The sequence below is a fragment of the Saccopteryx bilineata genome, chromosome 4 (assembly GCF_036850765.1).
Source record: "Saccopteryx bilineata isolate mSacBil1 chromosome 4, mSacBil1_pri_phased_curated, whole genome shotgun sequence".
Taxonomy (NCBI): domain Eukaryota; kingdom Metazoa; phylum Chordata; class Mammalia; order Chiroptera; family Emballonuridae; genus Saccopteryx; species Saccopteryx bilineata.
Genome location: NC_089493.1, coordinates 10,680,079 through 10,704,250, shown reverse-complemented (window position 1 = coordinate 10,704,250; position 24,172 = coordinate 10,680,079). Strand labels below are relative to the sequence as shown.

Here is a 24,172-nt window from a genome sequence, read left to right as displayed (position 1 = left end):
GCAGAGGTAAGTGGGTCTGGGTCAAGCCTAGGCAGGGTTCGTCCCCCGGTGGCTTCCTGGGGTGTCTGCACAACTTTAATCTCCAAGTCGGGCGCCATGTAGGGACACTCTACCAGAAACTGGTTGAAACGTGGCAAGCTCCTTCGCTTCCACAGAGGGAAACCGAGGGTCCCTTCGAGACCACTTCTACCAGGAGGATTCGGGCACACAGGGCCAGCCTCCAGCGGGATGGACAACCAGCCCCACGGGAGGTGTTGGCGATCATGAAATGCCTGCCCTGAGCGTAGTGCTCCAGCGCTGACCAGCTGACAGAGCACCTTTACCTCTGGGGCTCGTTTGCACTTTGAGCAGCTCTGCGGTGGAGGCACGGACCCCTCCGAGGGGGGCTCTGCAGTGAGCATCTCTCTGAGGTCCTTCCCACTTCCCTCCTTGCTCCTGACGCTTACCCTCAGCCCAGGACTCTCAGCAGCTGAGAGACTTATTTACTTGAAGGAGTAATGCATGGGATGCCTGCACAATTTAGAACTCGGAATGTCAGAAACAATTCAGGGCTCATACAGATGATCACTCCTTTGCTTGGCTCATTAAAACCCGTTCATTCATTCTCTCATTCATCCACTTATTCATTCAGGCACGAATACATGCATTCACTGAGCTCCCTTCTCCCCATCCTTGGAGTCAGCAAAGACCATCACTGCTATGACTCCCAGTCCCACCGCTACGGCTCCCAGACCCACCGCTATGGCTCCCAGACCCACTGCGATGAGTCCCAGACCCCCGCTACGGCTCCCAGACCCGCTGCTATGGCTCCCAGACCCGCTGCTATGGCTCCCAGACCCACCGCTACGGCTCCCAGACCCGCTGCTATGGCTCCCAGACCCGCTGCTATGACTCCCAGACCCACCGCTACGGCTCCCAGACCCACTGCGATGACTCCCAGACCCCCGCTACGGCTCCCAGACCCGCCGCTACGGCTCCCAGACCAGCTGCTATGGCTCCCAGACCCGCTGCTATGGCTCCCAGACCCACTGCTATGACTCCCAGATCCACTGCTACGGCTCCCAGACCAGCTGCTATGACTCCCAGATCCACTGCTACGGCTCCCAGACCAGCTGCTATGGCTCCCAGATCCACTGCTACGGCTCCCAGACCAGCTGCTATGGCTCCCAGATCCACTGCTACGGCTCCCAGACCCACTGCTATGACTCCCAGATCCACTGCTACGACTCCCAGATCCACCGCTACGGCTCCCAGATCCACCGCTACGGCTCCCAGACCCACCGCTACGGCTCCCAGACCCACCGCTACGGCTCCCAGACCCACTGCTATGACTCCCAGATCCACTGCTACGACTCCCAGATCCACCGCTACGGCTCCCAGACCCACCGCTACGGCTCCCAGACCCACCGCTACAACTCCCAGACCCACCGCTACGGCTCCCAGACCCACCGCTATGGCTCCCAGATCTGCGCCTGGGGAGCATCCTGAGCACTTGGTCCCATTTCCCAGATGGAGAAGTGAGAGCAGTGAGATGAGGCCCCACCCCTGTTAGAGGCCAGGATCTGCCCCAAGGGTCCGCAGGGCCGGCCCCTCCACACTCCCCCTGCTTCCTCTAGCATGAGCGGACTTCCTCCTGACTCTCAGCCTCTCTGGTTATTAATAGCTTCAGAGCACAGATGCCAGTTAAGTTACAGACCCAGCAAGGACGACGGGTAACTGACCAGATAAGCCCAGAAGTCCCCATCAACGCCATCACTGTCACCTTGATGAATTCCTCTTACGAGCGGCCACAGCAACCCCTATTGGCATCAGGAAGGGCCCCAGTGGGGTATGTGTCCTGTGTCCTTGGCAGGTCTCCTGAGGGACCGCAGCGAAAGTGGAAGGGGGGCGGGCTGGCCGCTCCTGTGGCCTGGGGCGGTGTGCGGCCTCAGGGGAACACTCTCAGGACCCGCCACTCAGGCAGGGCTTCTGCCGCCGAGGTGTGAGGACCCTGGAGCTCTCGGGCGCACCCCGCTGAAGGCTTCTCTACGGGCTCAGCCAGAGTCCCCGCCCCGAGGGTGGGGGTGGCCGCTGGGGTGCCAGGCCATCCGAGCCAAGGCGCTGAGCAGGACCCTGCAGGCCACGCTGCCCTTTCTAGCCTCTCTCACGGACAGGGGGACTGGGAGAGGCACAGGACTCCAGGCAGCCACACAGAAGACCTCAGCAGTGCTGGGGCCAGGACCTGGCTTTCCCTTCTCCACAGTCCAAACCCCACCTGCAGCGTCAAGGAGGTGGGGGCTTGAGAAGGGCTGGGAAGGGGAAACAAAGCATTGGGCAATTGCTGGCTTCCCTCTCTGCATTGTAACTGGGCGCGGAAGTGGGGGTTCCAGCGATGGGGCCCTTCTTTTGCTTTCAGCTGCGACTGGGGTCAGTATGGGGAGCAGAGAAGCGAATAGTATCAAGCCGTTTCCCACAGACACACCAAGCTCAGTACCCTGGTGCCAGGCAAACAGAACCTCTCCTGCAGCTTGGATTGTTTCTGGATTTTAGCGACTGACACTTATCAAAGAAAGGCAACAAAGCAAAACAAACCTTCCCCTCCCCATCCTCGCAGTGGCAGCGGGGGTGGGGAAAGTGAGAAAAACAGAGGCTGTGTGGTGGCCTAACTTGGGCACTGCACTCCTCTGGGCTTCTGGCTTCTAAGGGCACCTCCCCAAGTCTCCCTCTTGCTAGGTCCCCAGATCCAAAACCCCATGGGGCCAATCCAACACACAGAGCTCATTCTGGGGGCATTGAGGGGTTAATCACAAGCACAGCCTGGCTGGCAATTGTTTGAGGACAGATTCTCTGACCACCGAGCCCAGCTTAGCAGGAGCAGCTGGGTCTCAGGAGGACACACAGGGAGGGGTGTGCCTGGGAGATCCCTCCAGAGCACCCCCCCCCCCGCCTAAGGGCTATTGGTCTGCTTCACCCCCACCCCACCCCCACCCCACCAACCCCAGTTGGGAGAGTGAGCTTGGGTGATCTGGGGGCAGCCCCGGGGTCACTTACGCCAGCTGGGAGGTCTTGTTGTGGTTGTATTTCTGCATGACCCCTTGGAAGAGGCCCATGGGGGCTGAGGCCTGCTGGCTCTCGGGAGGCACCGTGGACCTGGAGGATGCAGGGCAGGAGTGAAAGAGGGAAAAGTACTCTGCATAGGAGAAGCGGGTCATGGCCAGAGGCAGGACCCAGGAGGGAGGCCGAGTGGAAGCGAGAGACTGACAGGCACAGGGCTCCGAACCAAAGCAGATGGCCCGGTCTGCTCTGTGTGCTGGCCACAGCTGCTGGGTCTCAGATTATTTTTGGCCCTTGGAGGAAGCCCTGGGAGATTTAAATGACCATATAAGACAACAATGAGGTTAACCTCACCGCCACTCCTGAGGTCCCCCTCCCCAGCCAACCACACAGGAGGCAGATATGAAACAAGGTGACATTCTTCACCCAGGAGGATGTGAGAAGTGTCAGCAGCAGGTCCCAGGATGCAAGGGGGCCCAGCCTCAGGGCTGGCCGGGCCGGCTCCTAACAGGGATGGACAAGACCTTTATGGGGTGGAGGACAGGGGAGCGAAGCTGGAAAGCCAAGTGGGTCTTTGTCCTGACCTCCACCCCGCCGCTCCTCATTAGAGGGGCCCGTGTCCCCGGGCTGGGGATAGGCTGTACCAAGGTTACAGCCAGAGGATGCCCAGGCGAGGCTATCGGGGCCAGGGCTGGGATAGGCTGTACCAAGGTTACAGCCAGAGGTTGCCCAGGCGAGGCTCTCGGGGCCAGGGCTGTACCAAGGTTATAGCCAGAGGATGCCCAGGCGAGGCTCTCGGGGCCAGGGCTGGGGATAGGCTGTACCAAGGTTACAGCCAGAGGATGCCCAGGCGAGGCTGTTGGGGCCAGGGTTGGGGATAGGCTGTACCAAGGTTACAGCCAGAGGATGCCCAGGCGAGGCTCTCGGGGCCAGGGTTGGGGATAGGCTGTAGAAAGGTTACAGCCAGAGGATGCCCAGGCGAGGCTATCGGGGCCAGGGCTGGGATAGGCTGTACCAAGGTTACAGCCAGAGGATGCCCAGGCGAGGCTCTCGGGGCCCGGGCTGGGGATAGGCTGTACCAAGGTTACAGCCAGAGGATGCCCAGGCGAGGCTCTCGGGGCCCGGGCTGGGGATAGGCTATACCAAGGTTACAGCCAGAGGATGCCCAGGCGAGGCTGTCGGGGCCAGGGCTGGGATAGGCTGTACCAAGGTTACAGCCAGAGGATGCCCAGGCAAGGCTATCGGGGCCTGGGCTGGGGATAGGCTGTACCAAGGTTACAGCCAAAGGCTGCCCAGGCGAGGCTATCAGGGCCAGGACTGGGAGGCAGACCGACAGGGGTTCAGGTCCAGGCTCTGGTGCTTCCTGGCCACGTGACCTCGGACAGGTTGAACTCCTCTGGGCTTTAGTTTCCAGAAGAGCCCGGTCTCAGATGGCTGGTGAGGTCTGAGTGAGCGAAGAGTGTAAAGTGCTAAGTAGAAGGCCCAGCACAGGGGTGCTCAATCACGTCCTCCATTAATTTGATCATTATTTTGTCTTTGTGAGCCTCAGTCTCCCCGCCCCATTGGGCTATTTTGAAGATGGAAGGGGTGGAAGATGGTGTGACAGCCACTTCACAAATCTAGATTGGTTAGGATCGTAATGAAAACGGGACACGGGGCCTTTACTGGCCCTAATTCCAACAGGTCAGGCCCTGGTGCCGTGGGCATCCCAGCAAGCTTGGCCACCCCTCTGGGGAGCTGCGCCCTGTGGGTTGAGGAAGACATTCTGGCTGCATGGAGCGGCTAGACACTTGACCTTGAGAAGGACCCACACTCTTCCAGGACGAGCCAGACTCTAAAGACTCTGTGGATCCCCTCGGCGGGGCCAGGACATGGTGGAAGGGGTGAGTGGGCAGAGAGAGGAGGAAGGACACCTGGCTGCACTGCCTCCGCCCATCTCAGGGGGCTCCAGGCGGGTCCCCCTCGTCATCCGCATTAACGAGACCACCTTCTCCCTTCCTTCGCCCCCGTCTGCTGGTCACTGCCTACTTCCTGCTGTGTTGCCACTGGGTCGAGCCCCTTGTGTGTGTTCATCTGTTAGTCCTCATTCATAAACACTGGACGTGGGTGCCAACGACCCCGCCTTCCACAGACCAGGAAGCCTGGGCCGTGCCAGGCGGGTGGCCGCCCCCGGCTCCCACACAGCTGCAGCGGGGGAGTGGACCCGAGTCGTCAACACTGCGCTCCCGCCCCAGGGTCTCAGTCTCCTCCCGCCTCTGTCCTTTCTCCAGCTCTAAGGCCGCCACGCCGACAGTCCTGAGACTTTGAACAAGCCCCTGCCCCGCTTTGTGCCTCAGTTTCCTTCTTTGCAAAAAGGGGAGGTAGGGCCAGACCAGGGGCTTCCCCGCTGCCGTTGTAGCTGGGAGCCCTTGCTGAGATGAACTCAGGTGGAAACTCAGAGTGTCAAACAGACGTAAGGGACCGCATCCGCCCGCAAGCCCCTGGGCTCAGCGTCATTATCTGTGCGAGCTCCTGGCCCGGGAAAGGGGGGGCGCTGGGTGGGCTCTGTCTGCCCGTGACCCTGCAGTCCCAGCCACCCTCACCATCAGTCCATGCGTGGCCTCCCATTCTTTTAAATATCAATTGAATGTTATTACAGGTTACTAAGCTCCAAGGCACTTGACCGTGTTCTGCGAGCCACAGAAACGTGTCAAGGGCAAGCAGAGCAGATTCTCCACATCCAGCCGTGGGCGCTATGGGTCAGAGGCATCCGTGCACCGGTAAAGCGAGAACAAAACACCGCATGCAGATCCACACACGCAGGTCACTAAGAAACAAACGCAGACGTCTTCTCTCCCGGGACTGGAGTGCTTTTTAGCAGGGTACTCAGCCCTGGTAAAGACCCAGACCCACCTAGAACGAGGCCCTCTCTCCGATGGCATAATAATGCCAAAGGCAACAAGGAGACAGAGAAGCCAGTGGGGGTGGCAAAAGGCTGGCCGCAATGACAGCCCCTATAATTGTGCCTCCTGTCCATTGTCCCTGCCACCAGGATGAAGGCAGGGGGTATAGTGTTCCCACTTCACAGAAGAAGAAACAGACAAACTGAAGTCTATTCAACAAAAATTTCCCCACTCGGCTGGCTCATGCCGTGCTAAGGCCTGGAGATGCTGACCAACTGGCCACTTCTTTTTGTTGATCCTTAAAGTGTTTGGGGCCGGTGAGGTGCCAGACAAGGACACGCACAACCTGAAATGGGTGGTGAACTTGGTGCTCGGGGCAGGCAGGGTGAGTGCTCAGAACCGCTGAGCTGCGAGCCCCAAGCCGGAGGGGAAGCCAGGCACAGGCTGGGTGCCGTGCTCTCTGGGCTCCGGCTGCGGCCCCGCTTCCGTCTCAGGTGCCGAGCAGGGGAAAACCACCCGCTGACTCATCAGAGGTGCGAGGAGTCTGGCGGGATGTGGGCGCAGGTCATGCCCTCGCAGAGGCCCGGGGGTGGGGGGATCCTGTCCTCCGTGCCGTGGGCAGGTCAGGGGCCCGGAGCACGCACCATCACCCAGCTCCCAGCTGCCCCTGTCCTGGCGTCCAGCTGGTCCTGGCCTCAGACTTGGGAGGGAAGGGAGCGGAGCCGTGATGACGATGCCCTCTGCCTTCTCAGTGAGCGTGATGACAATGCCCGCTGCCTTCTCAGTGAGCCCTACCTGTGTGACTGGGAAGTTTTAGGCCAGCCCCAGGAGGGTGCAGAATTGACCTGGCTGAACGCAGGACCTGGCTGAACGCGGTGCCAGGCAGGCATCTTACTAGGGGAGGAAGCTAACAGGGAGACCCACACCTGTGCCTGGATCCTATATTTGTTCTCTCTCTGGTCCTCACAGTGACCACAGGTGTCATGAGTTCAGTGCCTGGCACACAGTAGGCATTTGATCAATTTCAATCAGTGAAACAAAACAAACAAACCAAAGCCTTTGGAGGAGTGACATTTCACGTGGTAATCTCGGTGTGGTGAGGCTGCATGCCAAGACCTCAGATTGCTGGAGAACCAGCCCCCTGCCCTCTTGGGTAGAGAGAGGAAGAGCTCACAGGGCATAGCCACCTCCACCGCCTCCCCACAGGTCTTTGGAATCAGCCTACCACCCATGAGAACTGTTTCTCCCTCACCCATTGACTGAGCCATCCTTTCTGGGCTGGCCAGAGAGGAATCAGAGAGTAGAGCAGGAATTCCCGCTGCAACTTCCGCCTTCCCTCTCAGAGGTGAGATTTGTTGATCTCTTGCTATGTGCCAAGCCTTGTGATAGGAACATGGCACAAAGCATCTCATTCCATCCTCTAGTCCACTTTGTGAAGGAGAGGTCATTGGCTCTCTTTTGCAGGTAAGCAAACTGAAGCTCAAAGTAGTTTGCTTCCTCTAGCTTGCTTGGTGAACTCCTATTCATCCTGCAAAGCCCACCTCCTTGACTAAGTGAATAGACCTAATCTGTGTCTCTCTGGAAGCGAGTCAAGCCCCTTTGCTGCCCCCTTCCTGTTGGGTCATTATGTATCTCTGTGCCTTTGCCCTCATTAGACTTCAAGCTAGGGGAGGGCAGGGACCAGGGCTGATTCATATCCAGGTGCCAGGAGGCTGGCACACCAGCAGGGCACAGTAAGTGAGGGTGGCCTGATTTTAATTGTTCCCAGTATGCATACACATCAGGCCAAGCAAGTTCCTGCTCCTGCTTTCTTCCTTTGTCTTGGAAATGTAACCTTAAATAAAATGCAGAAGTTCAGAGACTGAGGACCCAGCTTCCGGGTCGCACTCTGGCTGGCCCATCATGCTAACGTTGAGATCCCTGTTTCATTGCTTTCTCCATGAGACGGGGAGCTGGGCCTGCCCTTCAGGGGGTCCTCAGTGGGCCAAGGCTTGGAAGGTGGATCTTCACACACTTTTCAAACTTCATCTCCTACATTGTGGTGGGAGACAAGCCAATTGGAAAATGGCTCTAAAAGGGAACATTATATATATTTTATTTCTGGGCTGTGGTCTGGCTTTCATTTCTAGGATCTCAAAGACTCAGTTGATCTTTATATCCACAGTTGTCATTCCAATAACTTACATTCCTAGAGAATTTTATTGGTTTCAAAATGTACCTGTTTGTCTGAAAACATTCCCGGCATCTACAATGATCCAGGCTCTTTGCTGGGCACTGAGCAAAAAGTGAGGAATATCAGCTTTCTGTCCCCAAGGAGGTCATACAATGTAGTTGGGGACACTCTCAGGTAGCCATTTAAGGCCTTCCCAGGGTGACACAAACAGAGGCAGTTGTGAGGTGGGCAGTCCGGGAAGAGGCGGGAGTAGGTCAATTCGAGCGGCAGGACGCAGGGCGCAGGACGCAGGGCGCAGGGCATAGGCGCAGGGCGCAGGGCGCAGGGCGCGGGCGCAGGGCATGGGTGCAGGGCGCAGGGCGCGGGCGCAGGGCGCAGGGCATGGGTGCAGGGCGCAGGGCGCAGGGCGCAGGGCGCGGGCGCAGGGCATGGGTGCAGGGCGCAGGGCGCGGGCGCAGGGCGCAGGGCGCAGGGCATGGGCGCAGGGCGCAGGGCATGGGCGCAGGGCGCGGGCGCAGGGCATGGGTGCAGGGCGCAGGGCGCGGGCGCAGGGCGCAGGGCGCAGGGCGCAGGGCGCAGGGCATGGGCGCCTTCCTCGTGGGATTTGCTCTGCGTAAGAACCCTGCAAGCTGGGCTCCGCACGTTTCTGTTATTGCTATTTTAAGGATAAGGCTGTTGGGGCTCAGAGATGTTAAATGACGGGCCTAAGGTCACACAGCCAGTAAGTGATGAAGGGAGGATTTGAACCTCCACACCCTGTCCTCTTTCCACCCTGATGCCTCTTCATTCGTCCGTGTCTTCACCCATTTATTTCATCCGTGGTCGATTCAGGGCTTGCCTGGCTCGGGCTGCGAGGCATCAGCCTTCCCTGCCCCTGCCCTCAGGGAGTTCACAGGTTAAAGGTGGGATCAGAGACTGTAGGTCGTGGTGAGGGCCGGGGAGAAAACAGCCAAGAAAGCGAGTGAGTAAGAAGAGGGTGACCACGTGACCTGGGAGGGGGGCCCCGCAGGATTGCTGAGGGGGTGACATTTCTTCGGAAACCTGAAGGACCAGAAGGAGCTAGCTGGCCATGTGGAGGCCCTGGGGACATGTATGATGTCCGGTTCTGAAACCTGCTCTGGGTCTATTTGGGTAGAAAGTATGATATTTGGGGATAAAAGTGAACAAGGACTCCCCCGGGTCTTGACTACCTGTGATGCCGTGTGTGCGTGTGAGCACAAGCCCGTGTGTCCCTTGACTTTGGGCCCCTGAGTCTCTGTGGGTAGCAGGTGGATGTCATGAGAACCTAGCCCCACTGCAAGGCGGGGGTGTTGGACAGGAAGAGGCCTGTGCAGCCTCGGCCGCGCTGGCCGAGGGGCTGCACTGAGGGCGGGCGGACCTGGGCGCGGCCCCTGCCCCGCTGTGCTGATCCTCTGTCACGTGGAAAATGGGCACAGAGAAACCCAGCCTGCGTGGCTTTGCGCAGGTTCAGAGGATGGCTGCGCCCTGGGCACCCAGGGAGCACTCGGTGTGCGTTAGGGGAGGAGGCAAATCCCACTCACATCACGTGCGTGGGGTTTGCGCCCCAGCAAGGCCGAAGCCCGGCTTCCTTTTGGAGACAAAGGCACAGAACTGAGCCTAGAAAGTTTCAGGTCACAGCAAGAGTGAAAGGAGCCAGGCAGAGAAAGACAAGTATCATATGATCTCACTCATATGTGGAATCTGATGAACAAAAGAAACTGAACGAAACAGAAACAGACTCATAGATGCAGAGAGCACACTGACAGCTGTCAGGGGGGAGGGCTGGGGGAGGGGCTGGGGGACAAGGTGAAAGGTTAAGGAAAAAAACCACGCGCAGACACAGACAGCAGTGTGGGGGCCACCAGAGGAAAGGGGCGTGGGGGTGGAAGAAGGTAAAGGGGGATAAACGGTGACAGAAGGAGACTTGTCTCGGGGTGGGGAGCACACGGCACAGTGTACAGATGATACGTTATAAAATTGTACACCTGAAACCTCTATCGTTTTACTAACCAATGTCCCCCCAGTAAAGTCAATAAAAATTTTAAAAAGTAAAGAGTGACAAGATACAGGGCTGAATCCTTCTCCCCTACATTACTTGTGCCTGGGTCTTAAGTGAGGGCCACGTGACCTTGGTTAAGTCATTTTGCTTCTCCGTGAGACCTTATTTCTCAGGAGGCCGGATGAATGTTTACACTCACTCTACAGTGGGTCTCTGTTTCCTTATCCACTAGGAAGGAAGGGGTCAGGGCCTGGATGCAGGGGCCTGCTCAGCTCTCGTGTTTTAAGTGTCCGTGGGCGGCCTGGATGCGGCTCCCACGCTGGGAGAGGCTGCAGAGGCCCGGCCGCCGCGCTGGTTTGTGCAGGAGGCTCAGTGAGCTGAGGCTGCTCGTCCTCCGGCCCCCTCCTGAGAAAGAGGAAACTGCGGTCTGACTGAGGCTGACCTGGGAGGAACCGGCACTTCCCAGAGCGCGGGTCACCATGAGTCCTCGGCTCTGGGTTTCCATTTTTCAGGTTGGGTCCCAAAACAGGATGTCCTCAGGGACAGCTCAGTAACCTGGAGCCTTCCAGCTGCCCAAGGAGGTGGCCTGCCTTCTCCTTTAGAAGGGACTCCTTGGTGACAAACATCACGGGCCTTTGCCCAGCCCGACCAGAAGGGCTGGTCTGGCTTCAGCAAGGGCCAAAGTCACCTGGGAGCACCCTGGTAGGTTTCTTCAAGGGACAGGCTGAGATACACCAACAGCCACCTTCGTCCTCACCAGCTGGGGCTGGGCATTGGAAAACGTCTGCCTGTTGTTGTTGTTCTTGTCCTTACTCTTAGGATTAAAAAATGAAGCTGTGTTTCTGGGAGGTTAAGTGACTTGCCCAGAGTCACGCAGGGAGTTGGCGGGGTGCTGGAGACAATGGGGTGTGTGGCCCATGCCTCAGGGCAGGGGTCCCCAAACTTTTTACACAGGGGGCCAGTTCACTGTCCCTCAGACCGTTGGAGGGCCGCCACATCCAGTGCTCCTCTCACTGACCACCAATGAAAGAGGCACCCCATCCAGAAGTGTGGCGGGGGCCGGATAAATGGCCTCAGGGGGCCGTAGTTTGGGGACGCCTGCCTCAGGGTAACGCCAACACAGCTGTCACAGCAACTCCCATCTCCTGTCACCACTTCCCAATACACGCTCGACTTGGACTGAGTGGTGAGCAGAGCATTTTTTTTGGGGGGGGTGGATTTTTTAAAATTGATTTTAGAGAGAGAGAGAAGAGAGGAGATTTGTTGTTCCACTTATTCATGCCATCGTTGGTTGGTTCTTGTATGTGCCCTGACTGGGGATTGAACCCACAACCTTAGCATATCAGGGCGACGTTCTTACCAACCAAGCTACCCAGCTGGCCAGGGCCTGCAAAAAAGATTTTTTTAATTTATCTATTTCTTTTCTAAAAGCATTTAAGGTCCAATGCTTAATCGTGTGTCGGTCCCCCACCTCCTACAAAGAAGGTGTCCGCTAGCTCTGCGCTGTCCCGCGCAGCAGCCGCTGGCCACATGTGGCTAGTGAGCCCTGGGATGTGGGCAGTGTGCACGGAGGCGTGATGCCGCCAGCGCCCAGCACACGCTGCATTCCACAGGCTCGGTGTGAGGAACAAGGATGGGAGCATCTCTCTCGTAATGTTTATATCACTGACATGGAAATGATAATATTTTAGGCATAAATTAATCTCACCTGTCTCTCTTTACTTTTTAATGTGGCTACTGGGACATTCAAAGTGGTATATGTGGAATTGCGATTGTGGCCCGTGTCATATTTCTGTTGGTGTGACATGGTGCTGCTCCTGATGGCCCTGGGGCTGGGAGGAGGGGGCCATGTGGAGGCGGGAGCCAGAACAAGGAGGCAGGATGGCCTTGCTGGGGACATGTCCTTTGCTCCTCAGACGAGTTTTTCCAAGGAGACCGCATAGACAGGGCTGGAAGCTCTGGCCGGACTCAGTGTCAGTTCCGCTGCATTTAAACATGCAGCATTTAAACAAAGGCCAAGCCACGGCAACACCACCTACTCGCTGTGTGACCTTGGACTAGTTACTCAGCCCTGAGCTCCGGTTTCTTCATCTGTAAAACGGGCACCTAGCGTAGGATCTCCCAGGAGGTCTTTAAGAGGATTCAGTCAGGCACAGTGTGTGTAGCACCTAACGGCACTGGGCACGGTCAGAGCTCAGTAAGCTTGGACAGTACATGTGAGTCAGTAAGGTGTTAAAATGCATCCGAGAGACTGGGATAACTTGGTTTTGGATTCGTAGCATTTGGGATCTGCCCCTTACGAATGCCCCTGTTGGCCTCTCCTTGCTTACCTGGTCCATGGGTAGAAGTGGGCAGGTTGGCGGTGGGCACATGCGGACACAGCGGCCTCGGCAGTGGTTGGACCCCGGGTCTTGTCAGCCAGGCTCTGCTCAATGGCCATCTGGACCAGCTCGTCCTCGCTCAGGCTGCTGTACAGGCTGTACTCCTCAGTCCCAATGGCACGCTGTCTGCCCCGAGCACTGATCTCTGTGGCCATCCTCGGGCGCCCCTCACCCTGGCCTCCAGAGGAGACGTTCAGTGGGAGGAGGAAGCAGCGAGTCAGAAAACCCTGCGAGGAAACCAGACCCATCCTGGTCACCAACAGTTTTGTACAATAGCTATGTTTACCCACTGGGAAGGCTAGGCTATCTTCTGGCAACTGCACAATCATTTTTCACCTGTTAATTGTTATGATTCACCTAACCACTCATTTATTCACCAATTCATATACCTATCAACCATTCACTCAACCATCACCCATCTGTCCTTTTATTCACCCTCCTATGCATCCGTGTGTCCACCCAGCCACTTATTTATCCAACCACCCTCCCATCTGTCCACTTATCAGCCCATTTATCCACCCAACCACTCATGTTCCTACCCATGTACTCATTTATCTATCCTATCATCCAGCGTCCACCCATTCCTCCATTATCTGCCCCCCGATCATTCTGTCCACATCTACCCATCCGTTTTCCATCCATCCTCCCATCCAGCCAGCTCTCCATCTATCTAACCAACCGTCCACTCGTCCATCATTTACTCTTCCGTCCCAGACAGCTTATCCATGTATGCATGCATGCTTCATGAGTGGAGATTGTTCATGGAGCACCTATTCTATGCCATGCACTCTTCTAAGCATTGGTGACACAACAATGACTCCAACAGACAAAACTCCCTACCCTCCCGGAGCCTACACACGGCGCTTATATTCCTTCCTTCCAGTTGTCCAACAACATCGTCTCCTGGCATCCCTCCCTTTCCCTGCACTGTGCTGGGCCTGAGAATATCACTGACAAGTCAGACACAGCCCCGAGACTTAAAATCTCGTGATCTAGTTCAAATCAATTGTAAAAATAATTTGCCATGTGAAGTCCAGGAACTCTCTGCTAAAAAACAAAACTCCTCAGGGAGATATGGACTTTGGTTGAGTCAACTGCTTTTAGGAAGTAAAGTAAAATGCACTAAAGCCTGATTTGCATTTTGACCGACTGACACGCAGCATGACTGTTTGGTCAGTGGTTCTTAGCCCTGGCTGAGCAGTAGAATCACATGATGTCTTTTTAAAAATACCCGGAACACCAGTGGTGTAATTTGGTTTGCTCAGCAAATATTCACCCCTCTCCCTGGAGGCAGAGTGTCCCCTCTCCCTTCCCCACTGAGATTGGGCTTGGCCACGGACCTGGTCTGGCCGAGGAACGTTGGTGGACTTGATAAAGCAGCCACTTGATCTGTGCTTGTGCGGTGGGATCTGCTCTTCTGCCATCGCCAGGAGAAGAGCTCCCCCTAGAGGCAGTGCCCTGAGCTGGGCCCCAGAGTGAACTCCCCAGGGGCAGCCTGAGCCAGACCTGCCCAGGGGAGCCCCGCCCAGCAGGGCCTGTGTCTGAAGCTGAGTAAGCCCAGCCTGGGTGGCTTAGCCTGTCTGCATTGACTCGCAGCCTCAGAGCATGCAAATAAATGCTTATTTGGGATACTTTGAATGCAACATTCTTGTGGCTCTGGTCAGCTGATACCCAAAAGTCTAGGTCCCAAGCTTCACAAAGAGGATATGCAAATGGCCAATAACCCAATGTAAGGGTGCTTAACTTCCTAAGGGTTTGGGGGAAATTTAGACCAAGACCCCGAAGCACTACCACTGTACACACAGCAGAATGACTCACGTCGAAAAGGTGGGGAACAGCAAGTGTTGGGAAGGGCGTGAAGCAATCAGCATGCCCACCACGATCGCTGGGAATGTCAGATGGGGAAACCGCCTTGGAAAATCAATGGCATGTGCTAATGCCGAACATACACATGTCCAGTGACCCCAAAATTCTGCTCCTAGCCCTATGTCCAAGAGAATTAAGTACATATGTCCACCAAAAGACAAGTTCAAGAATATTTACAGCACCACTGTGCTATTCATAATAAAACTGATTGGAAACAGCCCAAATGTCTATCAGCATTTGAATGGGTTACCACATTGTGTACATTCACGTGCAGGATGGTCCACACCAATGAGACAGATGTTCTGCCTTTACCCATGACAGCATGAGTCTCAGCAATCACCCTGAGCTAAGGAAGTCAGGGGACCACATAGATACATGATCCAATGTATGCAAAGTTCAAGAACAGGCAAAACTAAACTGCGGTTATAGAAGTCAGACTGGTGGTTACCTATGGGAGCACTACAGTGCCACCTGACCTTGGCCAAGTCCCTGTTCTTTTCCTTCTCCGGGCCTCGGTTTTCTTATTGCAAAAAGAAGGTAAAGGTTTCCAAGGGCTCTTCCAGTTCTAACTTCTACAACTCAATGAGATGTTTGCTTTAGCTCTGTGCTATGGAACCCCAAACACTGTCCCTGGGGATCCCCTCTGGCAGCCTCAACAGGGTCACTATATGTATAGATCTTAGCATTGTTCATGGGGGAATAGGGGGCCAGGCAGGAGTGGAAGGATCGTAGATATAGATAGCAGGAACTCTAACGTCTAGTTTCAATTCTGCGACTTCCTAGTTGGATGACCTTGGTCAAGTCACTTCCCCTTTCGGGGCCTCAGTTCCTTTCTCAGTAAAACTGGGAATGAGACGGCCGACTTGACTGTGCTGCGGAAGCGATACATGAGCTGTGACATGCGTGGGCAGCCTGGAAGAGGTAAGACAGGCATCTGACGGGGCCCCTCCAGGTCCTCGCCCAGGGCAGGTAGCTGAGGGCTGAGGGCTGAGCAGAGGCGGGCGGACAGCACTCAGCCACTGTGCCCTTCCCCGATCAGATGCTGTGAGAGGCGAAGGCAGCCAGGGAGGGCCAGTCTCCAGCAGCCAACTCCGGACTGCCAGGCCCTCCCCCCCACGTTTGCGGTGACATTTAAACCCTTTTCCATTTGTCGGTTATTCCATGGCATTGCCCTGACAACAGCCCTAGAAGGGAAGGACATTGTTTGTTCAACTTATTAATTCTGCAACACCTCTCCTCTTTCCACAAGGACCCGATGCTCCCATCACAGATGAGGCAGTTACGGTTCAGGGAGGGGAGGGCAAGGGTTTGCAAGAAGACAGACAACTGTAAAGATGGGCTTTGCAGCTGTCTTCCTCACTCGAATCCAGTGCTCCTGGGAATTCCAGGACCACCGGTCCCGGTAACTGACACCCACCCACCTCCGGGGCACACTCAGGGGTCTCAGCAGGCGGGGGTGTATTGCCGCCCTCACTCAGCCCGGTCACCTGGCCTACACCTGTGCCCTGTGCACCACGTCATGTTCTGGCCCCATCCAGATGGAAGAGGTGGGCACTGACCTTGAAGGGACCTTGAGGGACAGGGCTCCTGCCTTTAGAGGGCGAACCCCCTACCCCACGGTGGGCTCAGCCGTCTCTTGCTTTCTGCACTGAGATCCTCAGTATTTGAGGGCCCTTGGGTAAATCACCCATCTTTAGAATTCTCATGGGCACGATGGAGACAGTAGTAAGTGTTATGGCTACAGGGTTGGTTGTAGAATCAGGATGACTCAATGTGCAGAGGCTTAGTGCTGGGCCTCTCGGGTACCAGGCTGCTTCACAGGGGACTCCCCATCACTGGGCCTATGCAATTACAGATTGGGGGTGTCTGTCAGGGACACTGGGGGCCTTTTCCCAAAGATGGGGCAGCTCAGCCTTAGCACAGGCGGGCAGTTATGAAGTAGCCTGTGGGGTCAGCTTTGACCCTGTTCAAATCACAGCATTACCATTGGTTAGCTGTGTGGCCTCTTAGAATCTCAATTTCTCCACCTGTAAAATGGGCATAAAAAGAGTAGCTATGTCATGGTGAGGTGAGTAGGAGGGTAGAGATCCCAGATGATGCCTTCCTCCTCTTTGGGCCTCGGTTCCCCCTCATCATCACTCTACTCAGCTTGGATTCTGAGGCCGCTGCTGGGAGCTGGCAGAGTTCCAGGCCTGAGTCCTGGAGAGAGGCCAGCGGTCTCAAGGGACCCTCTGGGAGGCTGGCTGGGACGAAAAATAGCCTTTCCCAGGGAAAGCGGCCATGCAGTGGGCTTTGCCCAGTCAAGGCCTGCAGAGAGCGGAGCTCAAGAGTGGTCAACCCAAGGCCAGCTGAGAACAGCAGACTGGGGCGCCCCCGGGGCCTCCAGGGGCTCCTCTCTTGCCTCCTTCGTAGCATCTCAAACATTGGCTCCAGGGGACCCCTCCCACCTTTCCCAGGTGGCATGGGTGACAGTGGCTGTGACAGGGTTCCCTGAATTAACCCATGAAAAGCACTCAGAACAGTACTCTTTTAAGCTGGGCCTCAGTTTCTACATCTGTGAAATGGGCATAGAGGCAGGAGCCCTCGCAGAGCTGTGGTGAGGATTAACTAACAGCGTCTGGAAAAGTGGTCCTTCCTCCCCCCAGTCCCTTCCTCTCCCCCCCAATCCAGACTCACTGACAGCCAGGGGGCTGGTGGGAGGATCTGTCACCAGGGGGTGGGGTGGAGTCTGTGGCTGTTCGGGGGCTGCAGTGGGAGAAGGGGCTCCCTGGATGTCTTGTCAAAAAGTTTGGGGGGTGGGGAACATGGCTGGGAGAGCAGGGGACAAGAAGGGACTGGCAGCCACCCTCCAGGATACCAAGCTCCCCCTCAGCAGGGACTTGGGTCCAGAGGGTGAGTCCTCAGGTCATTTGTAGATGGATCTGAGTTCTCCACTCATCCCTCTCCTTCCCATCTCTGCCTTGTCACCTGGCCAGCCATCCTTCCAGATGCAGTTCATGCATCTCCTCCACCAAGAAGCCCCCCCTGATTTGATGGCTGAGGCATCTTGAGCTGCCTCCCAGGGCACTATCCTTCATTCCTGTTGCTCTAACTGCTGGCTATGGGCCTGAATCCTCACAGAGTTGGGAAACTTCTGCAGAGCAGTTTTTATATAACAATCCATCTATCTTTCTATCCCAAAAGTTTCAAGGTTTTCCAAACATCACATAACCCTTAGTCGAAGGTACTCCTAACAGCTGGCTGCCTGGGCTCATTGGGGCTGCACGAAGAAGTGGGGAATGGGCCCCGGCCGGTTGGCTCAGCGGTAGAGCGTCGGCCTGGCGTGCGGAGGACCTGGGTTCGATTCCCATCCAGGGCACATAGGAGAAGCGCCCAGTTGCTTCTCTACCCCCCCCCCTTCCTCTCTGTCTCTCTCTTCCCCTCCCGCAGCCAAGGCTCCATTGGAGCAAAGATGGCCCGGGCGCTAGGGTTGGCTCCTTGGCCTCTGCCCCAGGCACTGGAGTGGCTCTGGTCGAGGCAGAGCGACGCCCCGGAGGGGCAGAGCATCGCCCCCTGGTGGGCAGAGCGTCGCCCCTGGTGGGCGTGCCGGGTAGATCCCGGTCGGGCGCATGCGGGAGTCTGTCTGTCTCTCCCTGTTTCCAGCTTCGAAAAAAAAAAAAAAAAAGAAGTGGGGAATGACCCGGGCTGTTCCTTGGCCCCCAGGGTCCCCAACCCTATTCCTTGAAATCCAGTGAGCTTATCTTTCTGGTCTGCTGTTCCCGGGGGACCCAGAGGCGTCCTGCGTAGTCTGAGGAGACACATCTAGCTGGAGGGCTTCTGGCAGTCAACGCCTGAAGTGCGCTCTCCCCTTCCTGGGTCCTGTTGCTTTAAAACCTACACTATAAAGGCTGCTGGTGCTGTGGGTCCCTACCTGTTTCCTGGGCACTTGCACGTACTGCACCACGGGACCTTCTCCATCCCCGGGGCGGAGTGTAAGATTCTTCCCATGGGCCAGACGGAGACTGGGGCCCAGACTGTAAGTGGCAGAGAGATAAGACTATACTTTCAGGGATCATTTCTATAGTTTGTAAGTGGCAGAGAGGTGGAGACTAGGCCTGCCTGCCCCTTTTATCGTCTGACCCTCCGACAATGGATATCAGGGCAGTGGCCAGCGGTTAGTTCCTCTGAAAGTATCTGCTCGGGCTAAGGGGTGAGCTGGCCTTGGAGGGAAGGGAGAGTGGAATCCAGGCCCCCTCACTGGACTCCTCCTCCAGAAGGGCCCGGGTCCCAGCCCCAGGGTGGGCCTTTGCCATGGGGCAGAGCTGGCAGGCCTTCGGCTGCTGGTGGCCAGCGCTTCACAGCTGCTGGGAGTTTAAGCCTTTTGTCCAGACTCTAAAGATGCTCAAAAGCTCCTCCCAGCATCACTAATCCCAGACTTTGATGCTGGTTTCAAGCGCCTGGCTTCTCTCAGGCCCCGGGACCTTAGGCTTTGGGTTTGGGCCAGGGTTGCAGGATGTTACCAGGGGGATCTGCTCAGGGCTGCAGGCCTCAGCTGACCCCACAGTGCAGGCTCCTCTCCCTGCTGACTGGACAGGAAGCTGAGGCCCAGCGAGAGGGCACGACTGGCCCAAGGTCACCCAGGTAAGAGGTGATGGCCAGGGAATGGGACCTTTCTAAAGCTAGCTAGCTCTGCACCCACTCACCACGCCCCTGGACACTCTGTGAACGGTTTTAAGGGGTGAGGGTCTGTCGCCCCAAGACTCTGTCTGAAATGGAGGTGCTATGAGTACCAGCTAAGAAAAGCATCAACGAATGTCACGTTTCCATTTTATATCTTTGGGTCCCAAGCTGTTGAGTCTCTTTCTAGTCCCGTGGGTCACTGTCACCTTAGCCTTTCCATTGGAGGACACTCTCTCCCCTCGGGCCCTGCAGGGGTCTGGCCTCAGCACAGCTATCCTTCCTTCTCCCACGTCTCCTGGCCCATCTCTCTGTCTGTCTCCCCTGGCGGCCAGCCACATGTAGGTCTGGACACAGGATTCCAGGCCCCTGACCCCGCTTCTGCCCAGGGCGCGGGGAACACCAGGCTCTGCCCTCTGTGCCCAAGGCCCGCGAGGGGAGTGGGGAGGGCGGGGCTTGCCAGTCCAGCTCCGAGCTTCCAACCGCACTGCTCCCGCCCCTCCTCAGCCCAAGTACAGCCTGCCCAGCCCTATTCTGGCCACCGGGAGAACATGGGTCCTCAGCTTGGCCCTGGGCGGCAGAGAGTTCTGGAAGCTCTAGCTCCAGACTGCAGAGTGGGAAGGCACAGGTGGAGCGGGCAGGGGTGACCTTCCAAGTCCCCTCCTCACCCGGACCCAACAGCAGGGCTGGCTGCAAATCTTCTAATCGAGATCACACCAAAATCATCTAGTAAGAACTTCCTCCTTTCTGCCCCCCACCGCTGTTTTCTGCCTTTATTTAAATCTTTTTCTTCTGTTTTCCTTATCTTTTCTCTCTTTGTCCACCCGCTTCTTCTGTGTCCTTTCTTTACAAAGTTCAGGTAAGGAATCACTTTACTTATATATCAGCACTACCTCCCCCAAACATTCTCCTCAACCCCAGAGCTCTTACTGACTGCATTTATACTCCCGGTCATTAATTAGTCCAAGAGAAGGAGCTAGGGGTGAGAAGTAAAGATACAAATCAATCCTGTGGCAGCTGCCTCCTCCAGGCAGCCTGCCCCTCTGCCGCTCAGACGTGGAAGGACATTGGTCAGGTCCGGAGATATTTTTGTGTCTCCTGCGGGAAGGCTGTCTTGGATCTAGCCTGCCCTTGATATATGGGTGTCTTATGATGCCCCGACTGTGCCAGGGACAGGTCGGTCCCCCTGGGAGGCTGCGAGCGGCCATGGTTTCGAATGTAGGCACTGGAGGCTCATCGACCAAGAGGCCAGGATTTGATTCCCAGCCTCAATACCTCCTAGGTGTATTGCTTTAGAGAAGACCCTTAATCTCTCGGAAACTCAGTTTCTCCATCTGGGAAACAGGAGTAACAATCATTTTTAACTCATGACGCCCTCAAAAGAGTAACTGAGCGAAGTCGCCACAAGAGATGGTGGTAAGTGCTCAGCGAATGCTCTTGGATGTTGACTGTGTTGTTATCAATTGTGAAGTTCCCAGGGGTGGATTCTATGGGGCCCCTCCCCCAGGGAGGAAGAAGAAGATGCCCCTTCCCCCACAAGGCGCTTGTAGCCTGGCCTGCTTGTGGAAGAATGGGTGATGCAAGCCATCAGGGTGCCAGGGGAGGCCTCTGCCAGCCCCAGAGGAGCTGTGCTGTAAACAGCCCTGCCACAGCTGTCGGGGCCCGTCCAACTGTTTGGGAAGTGACTGTAGCATCTGCCACCGGCTGCCTCGCTGTTCACTGCCCCTGGCTTCTCAAGGCAGCGGTCAAGGCTGTGGCTGGTGTGCTGGCCCAGCTGGCTCTGCGGGGACCCCGGTGACATCCCTCCAGCCCCAGCCTCATGCACGAGCTTTCCCTTCATTGAGGCTACTCCTCTGTCCTGTGTGGTGGCGTGGGAGGCTCGGTCCCTGCCCAGCCTCAGGTCGCAGTCATTTACCTGCCAGCCCTAAGAGTTTCCGCCTCCCTGCCTCCTCGTTCTAGTTCATTCCCTTGGCTTCCGGAATCAGATCCCGCCTGCCCCTCCTCTGCTCAGAAACAATCAGAACACGTTCCACCCTTCTGACCGACGCAGTGGGAGCTGCATTTGCCTCCAGCTCCCCCTCCCGATGTCACCCCCACTTCTGACTTTCACAGCCCTTTGCCGTAGCTGCACAACACTGTCTACGAACACCCAGACCCACCTGACTTGTCTGCCTCTGCCAGACTGTCCTTCCACCTGGGGGACCTTCCCCGGCCCACCCCCTGCCTGATGACGTCTCATTCATCCCTTCAAAGACCATCTCCTTGTTGAACATGTCCCCATGTTTACACACACACACATACACATGCACACACACATATGCACGCACACATGGTATTCTTGCGTCTCTGCGTTCCCACGTAACATTTCTCATTCTTTACTGTGAGCCACAGTTTTTGTTTCCAAATCCTATTTCCTCTCCTAAAGCCCAAGCCGCTACAGGTAGAACCCGTGGCCCCTTGGTCGCCGTTGCCCCAGAACCCTGGGCACACACAGGCGCTCCGTAAAGGTCACATGCAATTGATGCCCCCATATATGGAAATATCTATTCATCTGAAATAAAAGCATTTCTGAGAGCCATTTGTCTGACACATATTGCCCAAGGTTACGGACCAACAATGGCATCATTGATAACTCCCTTTGCATGTCCATTTTTGGAAGCACACAGCAAAGTGATATTCTGAGCAAGAGTCCTCCACAAGAATGGTTAAGTACATGCAGATGTCCAATTCTATGTCCCCCCAGATCCGAAATGAAAGTCACCAGCATGCTTTATATAACTCCAGCGAACGGGAGAGAGAGGAAGACGCAAGAAAGTAGTTTGACTAGGAGAGGTTCCGAATAAGCCAGCCAAGCAGTGTCGCTCAAGGTCTGCATAAGAAAGTTGAAAGCAAGCATTACCTTTAGGCTCTGAAACAATGGGACCGTTCAGGGGTAATAAAAAGGATTTTCTTGCGAGTGTCTTAGTTCAGCACATGCTCCCTGAGTGTTCCTTCTGCCCTGGACCTGAGCTTCTGGCCGTTCTGCCTGGCAGCTCTGAAACGCTCTCCTTTGAAGCAGGGAGTTTATTTCGGGTCCACCGCATGACCAATGATGGCAAGCCAAACTATAAGATGTTGTGAATCTCAGATTTCCTGTTTGGAGATTGCACCGAGGAAGCTGTGGTCCTGCCTTCAGCTCCTCCAGGGTGCATCCGTTACGGACTTTGCTGCACAGAGCATCCTGGAGCGGTGGCTCTCATGTGACGTCATCATTCGGGATCCTTGACATGGAGGCCATATATGGGTATGTTTCTGGAACTGCCCAGGAGGGAGCGAGAGGGGAGAGAGAAGCCGAGGGTGAAAGAGAGAGAGACAGGGAAAGATAGAACAAGGGAGAAAGAAAGGGTGGGAGAGATGGGAAGAGGAAAGAGGATGAAGAAAGAGGGAACATGAAGAGAGGTGATGGAGAGAATAAAGGATGAAGGACGGGCTTCGTCCCGGCTACTCTGACCCTGCTGAACTGTGTCTCTCCCTAGCTGGGACAGTCCCCCTGGACCACTGTGGATGGGCTGCCCCTCAGGGTCAGCTCAATGTCAGCCCCTCTCTGACCAGGTGACATGGTGGGGGTACAAGGGAAAGGCAGAGAAGGGCTGTTGGATTCTCTTTACTGTTTAGAGATTTTTCTTAGCAATAAAAAGTTTGGGAGTGCGTCCCTGGACCCACCGCTTCCACGGGCCCCTGCTGGAGACGGGCGTAGACCCCTCTACTCTCTGTATCTACACAGCCCCCTCCCCAGGTTTGGCCTTCTCAGGTGGCCCTCTGCCTTGCCTCCCCCTCCTGGTCCAGACAAACCTCTTAAGGTCGACAGAACTGGAGAAACTCGCTCTCCAAATCTTGTTGACTTATGTCTAGACTCAGCTTTTGCAAACCAGGCGGCCAAATGGTGAGTGGAACGACAGAGAGAACAGAAAGCACACTGGGGGTGGGCAGCGGAGGAGGGGCTGGCCAGTCGCACTGGACTAATAAGTGCCACACCGTCCTGCCGCAAGCGCACAGCCTTCCCAGCAAATGCTATCGTCCCCCCACTTCACAGACGAGGAAACCGAGACTCAGAGGGGTCGGGGAGTGTGTCCACAATCCCACAGTGTAGAAGTGGTGGCTTAGATCTGAACCAGACCTGCGTGATGCAAGCCAGTGCTTTATCCACAGCTCCATTCCCCATGGAAGGGGGAATCTAAATGTTGGGGCAGAACAAGGGCCCTACAGGACTCCAAATACAAATCTGTGACTGCGTGCTTTCCTCTGGCACTTACCTCAGCCCAGTCGGGAGGCGTGGTGCTGTGGGTACAGGGCCACAGAGCTTGAGACAAAGACAGGTCGGCCCATCAGCTGACATCCCAGGTCGCTCACCTTGACGGTGAACAAACTGGGCTAATTCGGCAGGTCCCAGCCCTGACTGTACATCAGAACACCTGCCTCAACCTCAGAGGCTCTGGTTTCATTCATCAGAGACAAGACTCGAACACAACACTGACTTTTTAAAACTTTTTATTCAAGTAAAATGCACCCTCACCCACAGAAAAGTACATGTATCATAAGTGAACAGCTCCACCGATTGTCACAAGCTGAACACATCCAGTCTCTAAATCTAAGAGAGACTATTACTAGCACCCCAGCACCTCCTTTTCCTCATGTCCCCATCTTTCCACCCCTGCCACCCCCTGCCAAGGGAACCACTCTCCTGACCTCTAGCAGCGCAGGTTGATCTGAATTTTATTTTATTTTATTTTATTTTTTCATTTTTCTGAAGCTGGAAACAGGGAGAGACAGTCAGACAGACTCCCGCATGCGCCCGACCGGGATCAACCCGGCACGCCCACCAGGGGCGACGCTCTGCCCACCAGGGGGCGATGCTCTGCCCATCCTGGGTGTCGCCATGTTGCGACCAGAGCCACTCTAGCGCCTGAGGCAGAGGCCACAGAGCCATGCCCAGCGCCCGAGCCATCTTTGCTCCAATGGAGCCTTGGCTGCAGGAGGGGAAGAGAGAGACAGAGAGGAAAGTGCGGCGGAGGGGTGGAGAAGCAAATGGGCGCTTCTCCTATGTGCCCTGGCCGGAATCGAACCCGGGTCCTCCGCACGCCAGGCCGACGCTCTACCGCTGAGCCAACCGGCCAGGGCGATCTGAATTTTATACCAATGGTAT

At 56.1% G+C, this 24,172-nt stretch overlaps 1 protein-coding gene across 2 annotated transcripts in view; it reads right to left on the bottom strand.

The window, feature by feature from the left end:
* The window catches only part of ASB2 (ankyrin repeat and SOCS box containing 2), a 42,639-nt gene extending 20,442 nt beyond the window's left edge, over nt 1-22,197 (bottom strand). Inside the window, exons 1-3 of one of the 2 annotated variants that reach the window (XM_066276196.1) lie at nt 21,890-22,195; nt 12,418-12,695; nt 3,031-3,129 (exon numbers count right to left, since the gene is read on the bottom strand). In XM_066276196.1, the coding sequence (XP_066132293.1) occupies nt 3,031-3,129; nt 12,418-12,623 (305 nt within the window). In that variant the 5' untranslated portion in view covers nt 12,624-12,695; nt 21,890-22,195. Of the gene's footprint in view, nt 1-3,030; nt 3,130-12,417; nt 12,696-21,889 lie in introns of both variants that reach the window. The other variant, XM_066276197.1, reaches the window with a different exon arrangement.
* Between the last annotated feature and the right edge of the window lie 1,975 nt (nt 22,198-24,172).